Source organism: Actinia tenebrosa, unplaced genomic scaffold (genome assembly GCF_029948245.1).
Source record: "Actinia tenebrosa isolate PJP-AT-01 unplaced genomic scaffold, QUT_ActTen_1.0 PGA_scaffold4__44_contigs__length_22323623, whole genome shotgun sequence".
In the NCBI taxonomy this organism is placed as follows: Eukaryota; Metazoa; Cnidaria; class Anthozoa; order Actiniaria; family Actiniidae; genus Actinia; species Actinia tenebrosa.
In genome coordinates, this window is record NW_028292581.1 from 885,123 (window position 1) to 902,181 (window position 17,059).

A 17,059-nucleotide genomic window follows, 5' to 3' on the forward strand; every position below is an offset into this window, starting at 1 on the left:
CCCTAATAAACTAAATGGACCTGCTTATATAACGTGTGAATGCCGTAAAGGTTTTAGAGAGCATCGACGACCCCTTGCCACTTCGTATGTTTTTCGCTTTTTTCTCAAATGATTCAAAACTCATTCACTTCATTTAACGGATGTCTTGGATTTCGCGTCGATTTCAGGTATAACTGCCCATAGAATATTTTCTAGTGATGTCGCGCGCATTTAGAAAAGAATCAAAAACTCAATCAAATGCAGTTTCAGTTCCAATTAAAGGTTCGACGACTTTTTTGTGTGGAATTCAGTTTCATGCGAAAATGTGATAATCCTGTCGATATGGTTCTTTTAATACATGGCCACTTGTTTATTTTTCAGTAAAATTTACGCATTGTGAAAAATAATTTCAAGGCTATTTGACATACCTTTCTAAGGTGTTTAGTTTTCAACAATATTTACATTTTAAGAGCATCAATACTCCATTTTACAGTTCCGTTCAGTGACCACGAATAATAGTTTCAATCCGAGGTTGGAGTTGCCACGCATGATAAACTATAGTTTTCCTATGCGCGGAAACTCCAACCTCGACTTGGATCTAGTATTCGTAATCACTGACCGGATCTGTAAAATGGAGTATTTGAAGTGTTTATTTGGCTAAAACAAACAGATCTTGTAGAGAGATAGGTTTCCATGATCCTTGAGTTTGTACAAACACTACTCCCTGGTCGATATAGATGGTTGTCTTGCCTAAAGTGTACAGTGTTTTTCCTTCATAGCGGCGGTTAGGGACTGGCAGGAAGACTATGTTGTTATCCTCAGCCTAAAAACCACAAACAAAGCTAGTGAGCTTCCAGAAAATAGAATGAAACTTGAATAAGGATAGGGAAAATAATTAATAAAAGATGGCTAATGTTTTCGAAAATGATGATGATGATGATGATGATGATGATAACAATAATGTTGCAAGAAATAATCATAACCAATCTCAACAATGGACGCTAGAGAGAATGCGACGCTTACGTGACCTACAACTACAGAGTTTATTACTATGGCTTGGAATAGTCAAGGCACTGTCACGATAGCGAAGGCAATGCTTATCCAATGAAAACGCTCGTTCGTATTTGAAATCTGTTCTAATGTGAAATCATTGCTAGTCCCCCTCCATGAACTATGGTGTCATCAAATCAAATGATAACAGTATGAACTCCGCTTATATAACTTGTTTGGTCTTACCATTTTATGAATGAGATCTTTAAAATTGGTAGGCACATTTTGGTTGGCTGCTTGCAGTCGGGCTGCTTCTGCCTAAAACATAAACAATTATCAGGGGACAAAGAAAGAAAGAAAGAAAGAAAGAAAATAAGAAAGGAAGGAAGATGGAAGAAAATAAAAAAGGAAGGAAGGAAAAAAGGAAGGAATGCAAGGAAGGAGAAATGAAGGAAGGAGAGTGCAGGGCAAGAGAAGCGAAAAGATGAGAACGAAGAAGAGTAAAATAAATAATCTCTAACCCCTCGTTCTTGGTACTTACTCTTGACCTTTCCAAGGCTGCTGTAGCTGCCGCCGCTTCCGCCTCCTTTCTGTAATACCAGAACATTATAAAATCATTAGGTACGGTCTTGTAGCATAAATTAAAACAATCATAGCTCCCCACCTTCTTTCGATGCTTGTGAGATAAGCGATGTGTTCCTTGGCTCCTGGTTGTAAGTATTCTCCTGGTGATGATACCGCTTGATTCATTACGTCAAGCGCTCGGTTAAACTGGGCTGAAGACAAGACAGAAATAAAACCAATTAAGTTCGAATTATTTTCCAAGACATTTCTTATTCAATGTCCATAAGCGTCTGAGTTGTGGAGGTCTTGTGTTCATCTCTAGACCATAATTCCTTGAGTGAATTTGTTGATGTGTCGATCCATGGGATACTACTAATATTTAAAGGAAACACTACCACCCCCACCCCTCACCGCACCACCCATAAAGGAACCCGCATATCTGGTAGACAAAGAAATCGCACTCGGTGAAATGAAGATACAAAATGAGAAAATGGGAGGGAAAAACGCTTCCTCTATACTGTGTGCAAATCATACTCGATCCAAGGGTTAACCTCCTAATTGTCTAGTTCTTATACCTCTGAAACAACTTTAATAAACAATTACTAATTCTTTACTAACCTTTTATGGACTGGTTGTTCAGAAGCTCGTCGGAAAACATTGTCTTCCAGCCTTTGTACCTTTAAAGTTGATAAAAGAACATGAAAAAAGTACTTTAGATATCAAGGTGATGTCTTATAACAATGAATGAAGTCCTGAGACCTTTTCGACCTCTTGACACATAGACTCTCTTAACAGTGGTGGAGGTGCAAACACACGCGTTTTGGCGCGAAAAATCCCGCCAAATCCACAGGCAGCCCAACAAAATAGAAGAAAAGAAACATTTTTGACTTTTATCCAAACACGCTCTTTTAAAGTGCACATGAACCCTTCGACAATACTTTCAGTACTGATTCTGCATAAAGTAAATAGTTGATTGGTAAAATATTTCTTGATTTGAGTGATGCGTCTTTAAGTTATGAAGGTTTATACTTCCAATATGTTAATGATGATGACGTCAGGTAAGGTATTTGAGTGTTTTTGTTGTAACTAGTAATACTAAATGCTGGCCATTTTGAAAATAAAAATTGTAAATAGCTTTCATGTAAACCATGAGTAAAATAATGATGCTTTTTAAATACTGTTTCTATGAACCAGTTCGATTTTGTATATTTGATTAAGCCTTAATAGACGTCACACTCATTAGCATATTGGAAGTATAAACCTTCATAACTTAGAAACGCATCACTCAAATCAAGAAATATTCTACCATTCAACTATTTACTTCGTGTAGAATCAGTACTGAAAGTATTGTCGAAGGGTTCATGTGCACTTTAAATTCTGTAGTTAGATTTTAGTGCTGCCAGTCAAGAACATTAAAGGTACCGACTAATTTTTTTTGATTGACGGCAACGATAAACCAAATTTCAGCGTGCAGCTTGTGACTATCGAGTTCGCAGAATATCGCAGTATTAGAGTGAAGGCATTTTACCCGTGAAATAAAAATTATTAGTCAACGTGTAATAGTCAAATAGACACAAAAGAAAACAATGGAATTAGGGTCTACTAATGTGTGTTAGTCTGATATCTAATTCACGGATTTAATAACTTCACTCTAAACGAGAATATAAGAAATATAACTCACCATTTTGTTATTTCATCATAGTTTGGATTACTTGCCAGCCAGTTCCGTAAAACCTAGCGAAAAAAATCGAGTGTATAAGATCTCTCTCAGATCCAATCCGAATTAACGTCTAAATTTTAATTTTTTATGCAATACGCTAAATACTATCAAAGAGTTTACCTGGAACCACTTAGGGAAGAAATGTTTTTCCAATAAACTGACAAAATGTTGTAATGGAATCACGCCTTTCCATGTCATTACCCAGTGAAATGGCTCTGAAAGACAAAAATTACTACATTACATTTTTTGAATAGCAATTCATGGTGTACTTAGATGTTACTTCAAACTAAGAGTAGGCAATCTACTTGTCAAAGGCTGCTTCTCATCTCTCCCGTAGCAGGAAAATATCAAGGAAACAATGAGGTGAGAGACAGGCAATGGTAGATTTTTGTCAAAATTCACCCAGATAAGCCGATTTTTTTTTTTTTTGCAAAAATAGGCAAAGGTTGAGATAAGTTGTTTTGGTTGCCCTTTTCACATCTAAGTGTTGATTACCGTTAGAATATTGATCACACAGTTTAGGGCTTACCTAAGTGTTGTTGGTGAGGATTAATAACAAACTCAGAAAGGCACTGGGATAACTTTGGATAAATTGATCGTAGAACAAAGGCGTCCATGCTCCCCTTTGAAAACACCTTGAAACAACAAAAACTACAGTTAGGATTGGATGGATGGATGGATGGATGGATGGATGGATGGATGGATGGATGGATGGAAGAATAAATGAATGCTATTAGCAACATCACTTACTTTTGTCCATGGTTCAAGAATCATCTTTGCTGATGGATCTGATGGATGCCAGTTCGTCAAAGCTGTTGCAAGTTTATAACGTATTGGTGCATACAGAGGTTCCAAGCAACCCTCTACGAATCAAAAAACATGAACCCATATTAATGATTCATAAAAGAAAAAGTCACAAGAAATAATAAATTTGAAGAGTTATGTAATTAATTATACAAAATCCTGTAAAGATCAAAGGTAAAGGTCTTATTTAACATAGATCTGTGTTCTTTTAGCTAGCTGTTTTAAGAGTATAAGGTAAAAGCTACACGAATTAGAGTCAAGTCAAAACAGACATGGAGATGCTGAGGATCAAACCATGGACCTCTAGTGCTAGCTCTAATGGCAGCAAATTAACTAACTACAATGCCATGCAAAATGAAATTCTGTCCTAATATTTTCAAGTCATACAATACTAGTTAAAAAAAAACAAACTTGTCATCGCTAATCACCACCGCAAGTACAGCAGTGGCACAGCTCAACGGGGTTGAACTGAAAGCATGTGAAGGTGCCAACTGGCAGCCGCTAGACAGTCCATGTATGAAGCCGGAGTTAAAACTTTGGTTCTTTTACTTGGGAAGGGAGGGAAATGGGGAAGGGGAAAAATGGTTTTAGAGAAACAAGGAATCAAACGAAAGATAATGTTGGGATTTAACAGCATGATAATGAAGGTACTCACTCATAAGAGGCAGCCAAGGGTGTATCCATGCGTGTATTGGAACAGCATCAGTCAATGGATTCCATGCATCTACTTCTCTCTTGATTAAACAACAATAAAACATTAAAGATCTTCCTTGATTTATGAAGCTAACACTTACTGCCAATTTTATGAACATGCAAACTTGGTCGCTGAGAGCTGCACCCTGAGATTGCTGGCTTTCACTTGATGTAATTTTCTGTCTCGTGCGGAATGTTCATCAGCTGAACCACAAGTTTTCAATAGAATTCTTTTTGGCTGACAGCACATGGTGGTCAGTGTTTGACCACCATTGGAGCAAATAATGAGATTCAAAAACTTTTATCAGCTGAGTGAAAGCCAGCAATTTGGTTTTTCCCTGCTGTCAATCAAAACTAATCAGTTGGTACCTTTTATATTTTTTTACTGGTGGCAGCCAAAAAACAAATTTTAGTGTGCAGCTCGCAGCTACCGAGTTCCAATGTTCATGAAAATGGCAGTAATAGCCAGTGGCTATCAAACCTGTTATCCTCATTTCATAATCAAATAGGAATTTAGAAGTTGATTTTTGCAGAGGGAGGAAAACCTGAGGAACTGAAACTCTTGAACTTGGGGAGAACCAACTAAAAACTCTTCTCACATGACACCGAGTACAAGAATCAATTCTACGTCACCCATGCTTCCCGACAAGTTCAAATACTCTGAATGCTAACAGTATTTTTGTCATCTACAGTATATTGCAGTTGTAACCATGGAAATAGTAAAATCTAATTGGCTAGCATAAAGTATAATTAGGATCCTACGTAGACTCAGTCTGTGATTGGCTGTGAAAAACTAGGAACAAGTTGATTAAGTAATTTTGCTCTAAAAATAATTAATAGAGTGTGCGCACTAAACCCGCACACAATAATTAGTACTAATTAGTACTATTTCATACAGAATCCTTTGTTTCCTATTGTTTAGTTATCAATATTTAGTGTTAAAAATTAGTATTAGTTTCACTGGTTAAGTGTGAGCACTCTACTAACAAAATTCCAAATGAAATTCAACAACCAACCTGTAATCGAGGTAAGATTAACAAATTCTTGATGTTCTCAATAACCCACGGAGGTAAAAGAGGCAGCCAGTGTTCTATTACTGTAATCATGGGATCACTGTCACGACAGTTCCATATACTACAGCAACAAAAAATCACATTTCAGTGACATATATTAAAAGTGTTTTTAAAAAGATTTATATTAAAACGTTTTTACAGAAGCTGCACACATTACAAAAAAATGTATAGTTCCAGAATTTATCCATCCCCCCTCCCCTCCCCAAACACACACAGAGAAATTTGGAATTTTCGTCAGAGAAAGAAAGAGATTATAGATTTGTATCAAAGAAAATTGGAATTTCAGTGGGTAGAGGGGTTTTTTAAAAAAATTCCTCTTTTTGAGGGGGGACTGTCTGGTATGGATAATTTCTGGGACTACACGATATCATTGACCACTGACAAGTCATTAATCTGCACACAGAAAATAACAGGACAGAACATGACTAGACTGACCTGACTGCTGTTCTTATCAATGGCATCCATACTTCCCACACCAACTGTTCATAGATGTCCATGCTGTTTATGACAATACAGATACAGTACATTCAATCACAATCAGAGAAGAGGAAGAAATAATCCAGATAACTCCAGACATGACATAAATCAGGGGTGGTGTGGCGTTAGTACATGTACACCCCCCTTGCACCTCATAAGTCTAGAGTTTGATTGCCGGACTCATTATCACATATGACAAGAGTTCATTAGGTCTCTTCCTTGATTTGAGGGTTTTCCTCCCTCTGTAAACCTAACAAGTTTTGTCAATTAAAATTTGATGTGTGAGCTAAATGTACCCTGATTTTGACCAGCCCAGAGATAGTGATTTAGTCAGGGTTTGATAATTTGACATTGACATATAGTTCTATGCAGTTTAGCACCCATACATCAAACTTACAGCAGTCTGTGTGAGTATTGTTTGATTGTTGAGCCAAAAAATGAAGGGGGGTCACAAAATCATGAATGTGTACATACAATGTAGTTCCAGAAAATATCCATACCCCACCATGGAGGGAATTTGTAAAAGGACCCCCACCCCCTACCCCCAGGAACTTCCAATTTTCTTCCATACAAACTGCATTTTTTTCTTTCTCTAACCCCCTTCCCCTTCAGAATTTCCAATTTCCTCCATGGGTGGGGTATGGAAATTTTTCGAAACTACACAATAAAGATCTCCTACCTGTTGGTGTCCAGAGGAGTTCCTTGTGACAGAGTAAATGCAGATGGTTTGCCACTTTGTAGAAGATCTTTCCATGTCTTAAAGACATCCAGTCCATAGGTGGGGTTTATTAGTGGACTCCATCTACTCAGATATTCTTTTATCTGTCAATGCAGAAAGAGAATATAACAATCAATGAACATGCACCAATATTACATGTAGTAGATTTGTCACTGATTTGGCATATTCCCATGGTGCAGGAATTAGCAGGGGGAGGGGGTTAATCTATTTTTTTTGTCATAACTAAACTCAAGCTAAGAGAAAGAGAGATAAGATGAGAAAATGGCGTTATTCTTGTAAAAAGTGGTTTAGCCCCCTTTCCTCCATCTCTTTTGTCCCTGTGGTATTTCTTCATCTGTTCATACTCTCACAAGTTTAGAACAGATTTACATGACTGTTGAGCATCTACCATTGCACAGGAAGCTCCATGGGGTTTGCATTGGGTGGCTAACAACACGCAATCAAAATTGGTGTTTAAAAATAAATAAAGGCTTTCAGATTTTCTGATCTTTCTGACTAGATCTATTTCAGAACCATGCAAGCAAAAATTCAAGGAGTTTCAAGGAGTTTCACTAAAATCGTAAAATTCAAGAGCTTTTCAAGTGCCCTTGAAAACATGAATTAAATTCAAGGGGTTTTCAAGAAATACAGCAGCATGAGCCCATGAACTCTGTGTTGTGTAAAATTGGTTGCTTAAGGAAGTTAGTTCAGTGATAAAGCCACTCAGATGTGAAACTTCTCCCAGGTATATGTCTACCATGATGTATAAGTAATTTTCTCCAAAGGTCAAGGTAAAATGCATCAAATGCATTAAAAATAATATTCAATATGAATGAATGCAAATCCTTTATTTAAGCAGGGTATTCCCTTCAGTAACTAAAGTATTATATCAACGGGAGCCCTATAAAATATAGCAATAATATATAGCAATAATATACAAAAGCAATAATATATAGCAAGGAAAAATTTGATCCTGTTTAGTTTGTACTTACCAAGGGAAATACTAAAGGTATTGCTAGTGATGATAATTCATACATCTACAAAGAAAGAGACAGGTTATAGTCATGTACTTAAAGTTCTACGTAGGTGTTTGCTATTTATACAATCCAAACTGTAAAATTGTGGTTTATTTATTTGGCAAGATTTTGTTTGAAAATCTAAAATACACTAGAGTGTAAACCATATAACCATGAAATAGCACAAAAACTAAATAGCAATAAACACATCTATTTCTTTAATTTTTAATTGTTTCATTGGTGCTATTTTGTACTAATTAGTTAGTACTCTTTCATGGATATATGGTTTGCACTCTACCACCTTGCTGCAATGATGCAGGTCACATATTCACTTGTTTTCAATTGTTTCATTGGTGCTATTTTGTACTAATCAGTTAATACTATTTCACGGATATATGCCTTGGTTTACACTCTATCATAATATACTATAAGATTAAGTACAGATAAATGACTTCAACGAGCAGCAATTCAGGTGCATTATTCTCCACTACTGTTAAGTCCTCCTTTGCTAAACTTCTTACCATATATTCCTCATGAAATTCATCTTGTAATAGTTTAAACATGTCCTCGCATTTTTGAAGTGTCAAAGAATCTTCTATTGATGAGAGTGAGTGAGCTCTGCACCTATAAAACCATAAATGTAATCATAATAAGAGCCTAGGAACAGCTGTCATGCAGACCCCCTAGCAGCATGGGGAAGGGGGGCAAAAACAAAATATGATTCCAAATGTTGGGACTTTAGCAAGTTTAATCTCGACTGTAATTAGCATATAACAGTAGCAATTTTCATTGGAGTTCCAGTTCAATTTGTCAAGAAACACATGTAACTACATATGTAGAAGGGGTCTGCAATAGTACCTAACTCAGTGCGATGTCCAAAAGGTAAGAGGTGAGCTACTTATTGGAGAAAGAGCTTTTACACACCCATCAATGAAACTTTTATTAAAAATTAAAATATTATTAAATTGTCTTAATAGATGTGGCTAACAAACTTGAATTGTGGCCCTCATTTCCCAATGATCAATTGTCAAAAGTTTGATTTTTGTGGAATAAATGCACTACATTTTCATAGCTTCTATAGTAACCATGGAAACAATCACCTGTCAATCACTTGCATGACATCTGTCAGTCTTTTAATCTGTTTATCTTCTTGGTTTATTACTTCGGCAATCCTTTCTGACTCATATTTCAAGTTGGTTACCATGTCTTGCTCAAATTTCAGTCTGCATGTTGAACAAAGAAATTAGTGGTTCAATTCTTTTATATAGAACGGCACAAAATTGTGGCTCTTTTTTGGTGTTGCAGGGCACCTGAGTCATAGAGAAAATAAAACAATAGCTGAGAACAATGAGTTTGTGGCTAGCAAATACCCTGCAATATAAAAAATGGCAACTCAGAATACAATACCTATTGCAACACCAAGAAATTTAAGGCTCAAAAGAGTTTGATTCACATGGAATGTTATTTTCCCAAATCTATACCAATTTAAAATTTTATACATTGAAACCAGATAAAAATTATTGACACTAACTTCGGACCTAATTTTCATGTGACCATTCAATCAGAATGCACAATTTTTAGGATTTTAGATCAAAAGTTTTTAAAATTGAAAACATGAATGCACTTACTCTTTATCTATTTGAACAATCTCTGTTTCTGTCATGTCTACCAGGAGGTTCAGGTTGTACATCAGTTCAGGCATTGCAAAAGCAGCTTCAGCTTCCTCAACTGTAAGGTACATTAAAAAATTTTTTTTTTATTTTAACATATTTGACTAAACATTTGCCCCAAAAGCTGTAAAGCTTAACAAGGGGGCTCACATCCATAATATTTACAGTACAAAGAAAGAAAATTATAAAATAATTGGGATACTACGCGCGCTATGATTGGTCGAAAACCATGTTTGATGAGAGTATCAAAACACGCTATCGTCATTGTTAATCTATCACACACGCTCATTGGTCAGTTTGAATAAGACGGCACGTAGGGAGAATTTACTTAGACTTTGCTTTTTTTCCGATCTTTTCGCGCGTTTGTTATTTTATAAAACAAATCAAAAATAGTTTTCTGTGTTTGATACTCTGATCAAAACACTTGGGATGTTGGGAGAACACTCGAGAAGCTGGAAACCACTCCACTACGCGTCGTGGTTTCCTACGCTCCACTCGTGTTCTCCCAACATCCCGCGTGTTTTGATCAGAGTATCAAACACGGAAAACTGTTTTTGATCTGTTAATTAAAAGGTACATTTTATTTACAACAAAAGTTTGAGAAATAATATTGAGTAAAACACAGGCTGTGGACAAAAATTAAAAGAGGGAGGGGCCACACTTTTTAACTCCAAGCCCCCCCCTACCCCCCTACCCCCCTACCCCCCAAAAAATACAAACACTACCCCAATGTTTGTTATATGTACCTGTAGTAGTTGCTGGAATTTCACCAGGTTTAGCATGTTGCTGTGACAAGGAACCATACCCCGTCAAGATCTTAGCTTCTGGACCTGTCATGTCAACTACCTTTTATCCAACAAGAAAAATGACATGGAATCAATAAGCATAAATTATGCTCAAAATCTTTCAATCCCAGACTTATTTGTGCTGGTTTATTATTTCATTCACTGTGATGATCAACATATCTATCATCATTTCACCACAGTTCTACCCATTCAATATTCACACTTATTACATATAGTGGCTTGATGAACCCAACAAAAAAAAAATGACTGCTCGCCAACAGGATTGGCTTCATAGCTCAGTTGGTAGAGCATCGCACCGGCATCACGGAGGTCATGGGTTCGATTCCCGTTGAAGCTTGAAATCATTTTTTCAAGTCTTTCTTTACAGTGTTTGCTTAGATCGCTCATTCACTAAGATGATCAACACATCTATCTTTATTATTTCTACAAAGTCAGTGAAATACTAATTTTTATGTTGATAGCTGTGAAAGATGGTGTTGCATGAATTCCATATTGACGACATTCTTACAACCAGCTTTGCACAAATCAAAATGCTCAGATAGTTACAGGATGATACAGTACCTCTTTATTGGTACATATTTCACAGTCATAATATCTGCTTAAGTGGAGCATAATGGGAAAGTGGCAGTAACAGCTTTAGTGAAAAGTCTGTAATAGACCCATCCCGAATTCGCCTGACTGGTCACGAAACAATGGTTTCAAGTCAAGGTTGAACTCGATGAATAAAAGAATCAAGTTCAATCTTCAAACCATTGTTTCGTGTTCAGTCAAGTGAATTCGGGATAGGTCTATTGTTTAGGAACAAGTCTTTAACATGGCATCTGCCCCCACTCCCCACCCCCCTTCCCTACAAACACACGCTCATACACTTGTTACAATTGGGTACAATTGTTTGGCTATAAAATAAGAGAACTTAATAAAGCTGTTATAATTTTATTACTTCATACTATAATTATTCTATCCATTACATAACTGTAGAGTGTTTTGAATGGTACCATCACATTACAGTACCTTGACTTTGCTGTGTTTTAAAGAGACAGATGGTCCTTTCTTAGTCACACCTGTAGCCTAAACAGAATATCAATGCATATTTAGTTAGTAGCAAGGCTTAAAAATTGACAGTTTAATAGGCTGAAGTTTTGATGTACTTGTTACACCTGCAGTACTGTGTATATACACAAACTGATTGGCTGGCTTATCTTGAAAAGAAACAGATGGTACAATGGCTTAAAACAACAGTTAATGTACAACAACGTCTGAGGAGAATTGGAATTTGTCCAGTGAAATCTTTGCCTTGCCAGTCATTTTGACAAGTAATGTTGAGCCAGAAACAAGGTATGACTGACTGAGATAAAACTAATTTGGCAGGTGATCATGAAAGGAGACTGATGGCCAGCCATAATCCCTGGATACACTGCAAAAATAGAATCACTCACCTTGACTTCATCTGCTGTCTTGTAAATGTACTTTGGTGAAGCTTTTCCAGTCTAAAAAATATGGAGATAATACAATGACAAATTTTAGTAAGTGAAATGGCGTGTGAAGAATGACAGCTCCAGATTATATTAGGATTGTAATGCATAACATCTATGATAAATAACTTGCCTTTGAAGATTTCTTCCACTGATGAAGCTTCTCTTTAAACTTTTTGTCCTCTTCTTCCTCTTCATCATATTGAATTTTCCCCTAAGATTTGATACCAAAGAATATAATAATGATGATAAATAATTCACTTTATTATGGTCTCAAATCTTTGCCACAGTGTATTTGAGGAGACACGATGAAATAATACTCTGGGGAATGACATGTGATCTGAATTGAGAAACATTACACCCAAGCTTTTAAGGGTCTATCTTTGTTAGTGCTTCAAGCTTCTGTAATTTGAAGACATTTTTACAGAAAAGGGTCATCAACCCTGTTCCTTACCCCCAAACCTGGAGATCTCACTTTATTAATCACCTTAGTTTTGACCTCAGGTCCATACATGCCCAGTGCTCCTCTTCCTTCTCTCTTGAATGCCTCTACAGGCTGCACTCTTCCCTGTTTCCAATTCAATTAAATAGCTCATTAGTTGAATGAAATGCAATTGTGTAGCATAAAGTGTAGTCTATGTGCAACCAGACTTTTCTCTTGCATAGTCCATGGACTTAACACGCAGATACGTTTGTACGGCTGTATGCAGGCTACATGAAGTGAAGTAAACTTTTTTTTTGTATTTTATTTGAAGTGAAGCAAAGAGCAGTAGTTCTTTTACCTTGCCCTCCTTTCCAAGACCTTGTCCAGGTTGGTAACCCATCTAGTATAAAAGAGGGATAATATTATGTTATTGTCATTAATTATTATTAATTATACAGCTTCTTATTAATCCCATATAGGTAACTGTCGAATTATTTTCTTAGTTGGACAGGTCTTGTTGATATGGGATTAATTAGGCAGCTACATAATAAATAGGTAATGGGATTTCATGCTTCCCAATCAAGAAATAATAGACTCGAAAAATTCCTCTGACTTGCCAAATAGGACTCGGCCTATGGCCTCAACCAATTTTGTCAGTCCTCGGAATTTTCCAAATCCAATTTTTTCTTAATTGGACAGCATGGAGTCCTATTACATATACTAATAAACATTACTATGCAGACACATTAACTGGGAACACTTGAAGAAAGTTAACCAATCACGATATAGAGTGAAACTAAAAAAATCAAACTAGTCAAATTTAAGCCAATCAGGAGCAAGCAATGAAGAGTAGATTTCTGAGATAAACCTAGATTTTATCAACAACCGTGGGAATGATTGTGATTGGCTGAGATCAATATGATACTGATTTTGCTCTCTTCTGATTGGCTAAAGTCTTTTTTAATCTTAAATTTTGTTTAAGTGGTCCCTGTTACTGTGCCCACACAGTAAATCTCAAAACCATTTGAAGATATATAATGACCTTAGGTAACAAAAACAATAGCATATCATCTGATGTATCATGAACTGGCCACCTAATGTACCTTGTGTAACATTTTCATTCCAAATCCTTTGGTGTGTTTTTCCCATGATCCAAATTCTCTGTAAAAACAATTTTATGAGTCAGTGAAAAACAACTCAGAAAATAATTGAATATTTAATACAGCTATGTATCTTGTATGACCAGCTAAGTGTGTGAAAATGAAGTGCAAATGGTATTAAAAGTACAATGTTTAAATGATGTACTGTAACACACAGTTTACAATAACAGAGCATATTCTTGCAATCTGATTGGCTGATAGCTGTGATCAAAAAAAGGACGGACACATAAACTGTTTTTCTTTTGAACTTTTCCAATGTTTTTATTTTATTTTATTGTAAAAAAATCTCTCATAGATTTCCATTGCCTGTCCTCTTATTGATCATAGATGACTCTTAAAATGTTCAAAACTCAAGTGGAACCATGAGTACAGCTGTTATTATCTAAAGATGTGTCCACTCAAATCAACAAATATTTCATCATTTAACTATTCGCCTCAGAATCAATACCAAAAGTACTAAATTAGGGCTTATGTGCAATATTTCCAAAGTTAATATCAGTTCAAATATTTACTTACTTTCCTCCGGTTTTCTGAAGTCTTTTTGCATACATTTGGGTTGCTTGAAATTTGATCAAACAAATACATATCAAGTTAAATTCTCTTATACATATACATGTACATGCATGTACTGTACTTCAAAGACATACATAAAGAATTCCTGTAGCAGTTCTTATAGACCTCTAAATATGTACAGTATCATATAATAATAATAATAATAATAATGATGATGATGATGATGATGATGATGATAAGAATAATAAAATAGCATCTATCCAGAACTGCTCTAGGTGCTCAGGAAAAAACTCAAGAAATATTCAAATGTTTTTACAAATTGAATGCTAGTTTTAATAGATGACTTGAAGAACAAGAGGCTTGCATTGTTTCTTATTGAAGATGAAAGAGAGCTCCAGAGTTCAGGAGCAGAGACAGGAAAAAGGCAAATAACCATAGGATTTGATGCGATATTTCTTATGTTTTTTTAAATGTTTTTTTACTTAAAAGTAACAGACCAGATGAAGAGGGTAAGGTCTCAATGGTGTATAATGAGAATCATGTCAGAAATATAGGAGTCAAGTCGTAGAGTGATTTGAAAGCAATGAGTAGAATCTTGAATTCTTTAATATCAAGACTATTTATTAGAGGTATTAGGTTTCATAGTTCATTGATTGATATTCATATGGTAATATTGTGTACTTCATAACCAGCAGACAGTTGTTCAGTCAGCTGTCGCCTGAATGTCGACCATGCATTCCTCAATTATATGTTAATATATAGATCTTCTAAATTATTTCTGTCAAATAAAGATACAATATGCTAGGGAATTATCATGATATAGGTCTGAAAAACATCACAATACCCAAAGTAAAGAGGTACATGTGTTGCAGCTTAACTTGCATGGAGGAAAAACAGGATAACCTATTAAAGGTTAAATATTAACTAGTTGAATCTAAAATTAATAGCCAGCATAGGTAAAACAGATTGTAATCTAACTCACCTGCATTGCCAGGTTCATTGTATGATGACGACACTCCTTTGCCTTTGAACAACTTCTTGCTTTTAAATGTTCTACTCTTGTGTTCACTCTCTTCACTTCCACTACTGTTTTCTAAAAGTATTCAATTTAATCAATCTTTATTACCACATATCAAAAAATTAATTAAAAGAACATGGGTGGGTAGGATGCAGGCTACCCTCAGGAAATTGACATTATTTAGTGCCCCCACAGTAGGGAATTTTACCTCCATCTTGGAAAAGCCTGAGTTTATAACAAAGTGTTTATATAAAAACATAAACCATTGTAAAAAAAAACCTTGAAATCTCTTGTAATGTAAATTATGAACTTGCTATAATTCAATCATTCGTTCTGCAATAAACTTGCAATGCAAATTAACAGTACCCAGCGTAGGCAATTAATGAAATCGATTATCGATAACAATCGATGACATTCTATGAAAATTGATACTGATTAATTGATTAGTATTGGAAATCGGTGACCAATCAATGCCACAAACATCTGTCAGTGACCTTCTATCAAATCTAATAACAAAATATTACATTGATCGATGAACAATCGATGATCGATATTCATCGATTGGCATTCCGTCTTGTGAACTAATTATCAATCAACTAATCATATCGATTGCTCTTGAGTCATCGAGTGGGTTTTCGATGATCGATTTCCATCGATTGCCTACGCCGGGAACAGTAGCAATAGTTGGTGTTTACAAACATTAGCATTGTGATGTCAATTTGACAATCATTATCATAAAAGTTCTTGTCAAGTTGCTTTGTTTCAACAGGGAGCAGGGCTGTCAACCCCCGAGATATTCAAATCTGGAGAATTGATAGGTAAGGGAGCATGACGTCACAGCACGTCAAAAAGCGCGCGAAAAGACACCTTTCGCTTTGTGACATTTGATGTGATTGGTTTATTTCTGACCAATCAGATTTTCGCTTACATTACAATGGCCTGCTTGCAAGAACAGTTTATGAGGAACTGTTTTGATTTTGTTAGCGATATAAAACAACGCAAACAACATAAAATAATTGGAATTTTATGGTTGTGAAAGTCGAGTCTCACAAGAAATGGTCAGCTTCGGCGATTATCCGGGAGATTTGAGACTCTAATCTGGAGACCGGGAGATACGGCCCAAAATCTGGAGACTCCCGGCTTATCCGGGAGAGTTGACAGCCCTGAGGGAGGTGGTTGGCATAGTAATGACAATAGCTTACATCACAGCAATTAGTGCTAGAAATGAGCTTACCTTCCTTGTCGTCATCATTTTCTTCTTCATCTTCTTCATTCTGCTTCCCTTTCTGTACAACACCACCACTAATGAAACTAAGAGGTCGGCTATAATCCTTCTTTCTTTTTCCACGGCCATAGCTGTCACCCTCATCTGAGTCGTACTCTGCCCACATACCATATGTAGCCTCCTCTTTTAATCTCTTACTTGACTTGTATGGCCTGAAGCCAAGGCCAAGTAGACCTGCATGCATGATATCATTATCGGTGATCTCAAAAGATTCAACTTCTTCCTCTTCCTCCATCTTACGATATACTGTATTTACTAAAACTGCTTTAATTGCTTGCCCAAAACTATCCAAACGACTTGATTCAAAGAACGTCAAAAGTATGTCAGTCAGTCCGCCATCTTGTTTATGCTGCATTACTTTTGGTCAGCAGCAAAAAACGAGAGAGAGGGGCTCTGGGAACGACCCTTTGGGTTACCTGTGTTTTGATAAAAATCAGGAATGTGACAGATGTGTCACAGATTATGTACTTATTGACTGAGTGGGAGGGCTGTACGGGAAAATATTTGGCTCGAGGTGATGCCGTACGGACCGAGCGCAGCGAGGTCCGTACAAATGACCGAGAGCCAAATATTTTCCCGTACGGCCCGACCTAACTCAGGCAATAAGCATTTTGTCATATGACCCTCACGAAAAAATCAATAAAAAAATAAAAGAAAGAAAGAAATAGTAAATAAAA

At 36.2% G+C, this 17,059-nt stretch overlaps 1 protein-coding gene and 1 non-coding gene across 2 annotated transcripts; one reads left to right on the forward strand and one right to left on the reverse strand.

The window, feature by feature from the left end:
• Positions 1-345: 345 nt before the first annotated feature.
• On the reverse strand, positions 346-16,725 carry LOC116300048 (tuftelin-interacting protein 11). Its single transcript, XM_031708809.2, has 27 exons — positions 16,332-16,725; positions 15,062-15,172; positions 14,083-14,125; positions 13,510-13,567; positions 12,765-12,806; positions 12,470-12,550; positions 12,116-12,196; positions 11,947-11,997; positions 11,522-11,578; positions 10,451-10,550; positions 9,663-9,762; positions 9,135-9,257; positions 8,556-8,658; positions 8,011-8,055; positions 6,980-7,122; positions 6,259-6,321; positions 5,767-5,884; positions 4,713-4,791; positions 4,004-4,116; positions 3,783-3,888; positions 3,374-3,468; positions 3,215-3,267; positions 2,152-2,210; positions 1,634-1,745; positions 1,511-1,559; positions 1,216-1,287; positions 346-802 (listed from the first exon to the last, which is right to left on the reverse strand). Exons 1-27 carry the CDS (start codon positions 16,615-16,617, stop codon positions 629-631), a joined length of 2,517 nt encoding a protein of 838 aa, XP_031564669.2. The 5' UTR covers positions 16,618-16,725; the 3' UTR covers positions 346-628.
• On the forward strand, positions 10,775-10,847 carry Trnaa-ggc (transfer RNA alanine (anticodon GGC)). The gene has a single exon. It is a non-coding gene; the product is annotated as a tRNA-Ala (tRNA).
• Positions 16,726-17,059: the final 334 nt, after the last annotated feature.

Bases quoted from the DNA above. Each gene is read 5' to 3' on its own strand.
- LOC116300048 (XM_031708809.2), bottom strand. From the start codon at position 16,617: ATGGAGGAAGAGGAAGAAGTTGAATCTTTTGAGATCACCGATAATGAT. The intron at 15,173-16,331 runs GTAAGCTCATTT...GAATACTTTTAG, and splicing joins AAATGATGACGACAAGGAAG to AAAACAGTAGTGGAAGTGAA. The intron at 7,123-8,010 runs GTAAGTACAAAC...CTGCATTGACAG, and splicing joins TACCTTTAGTATTTCCCTTG to ATAAAAGAATATCTGAGTAG.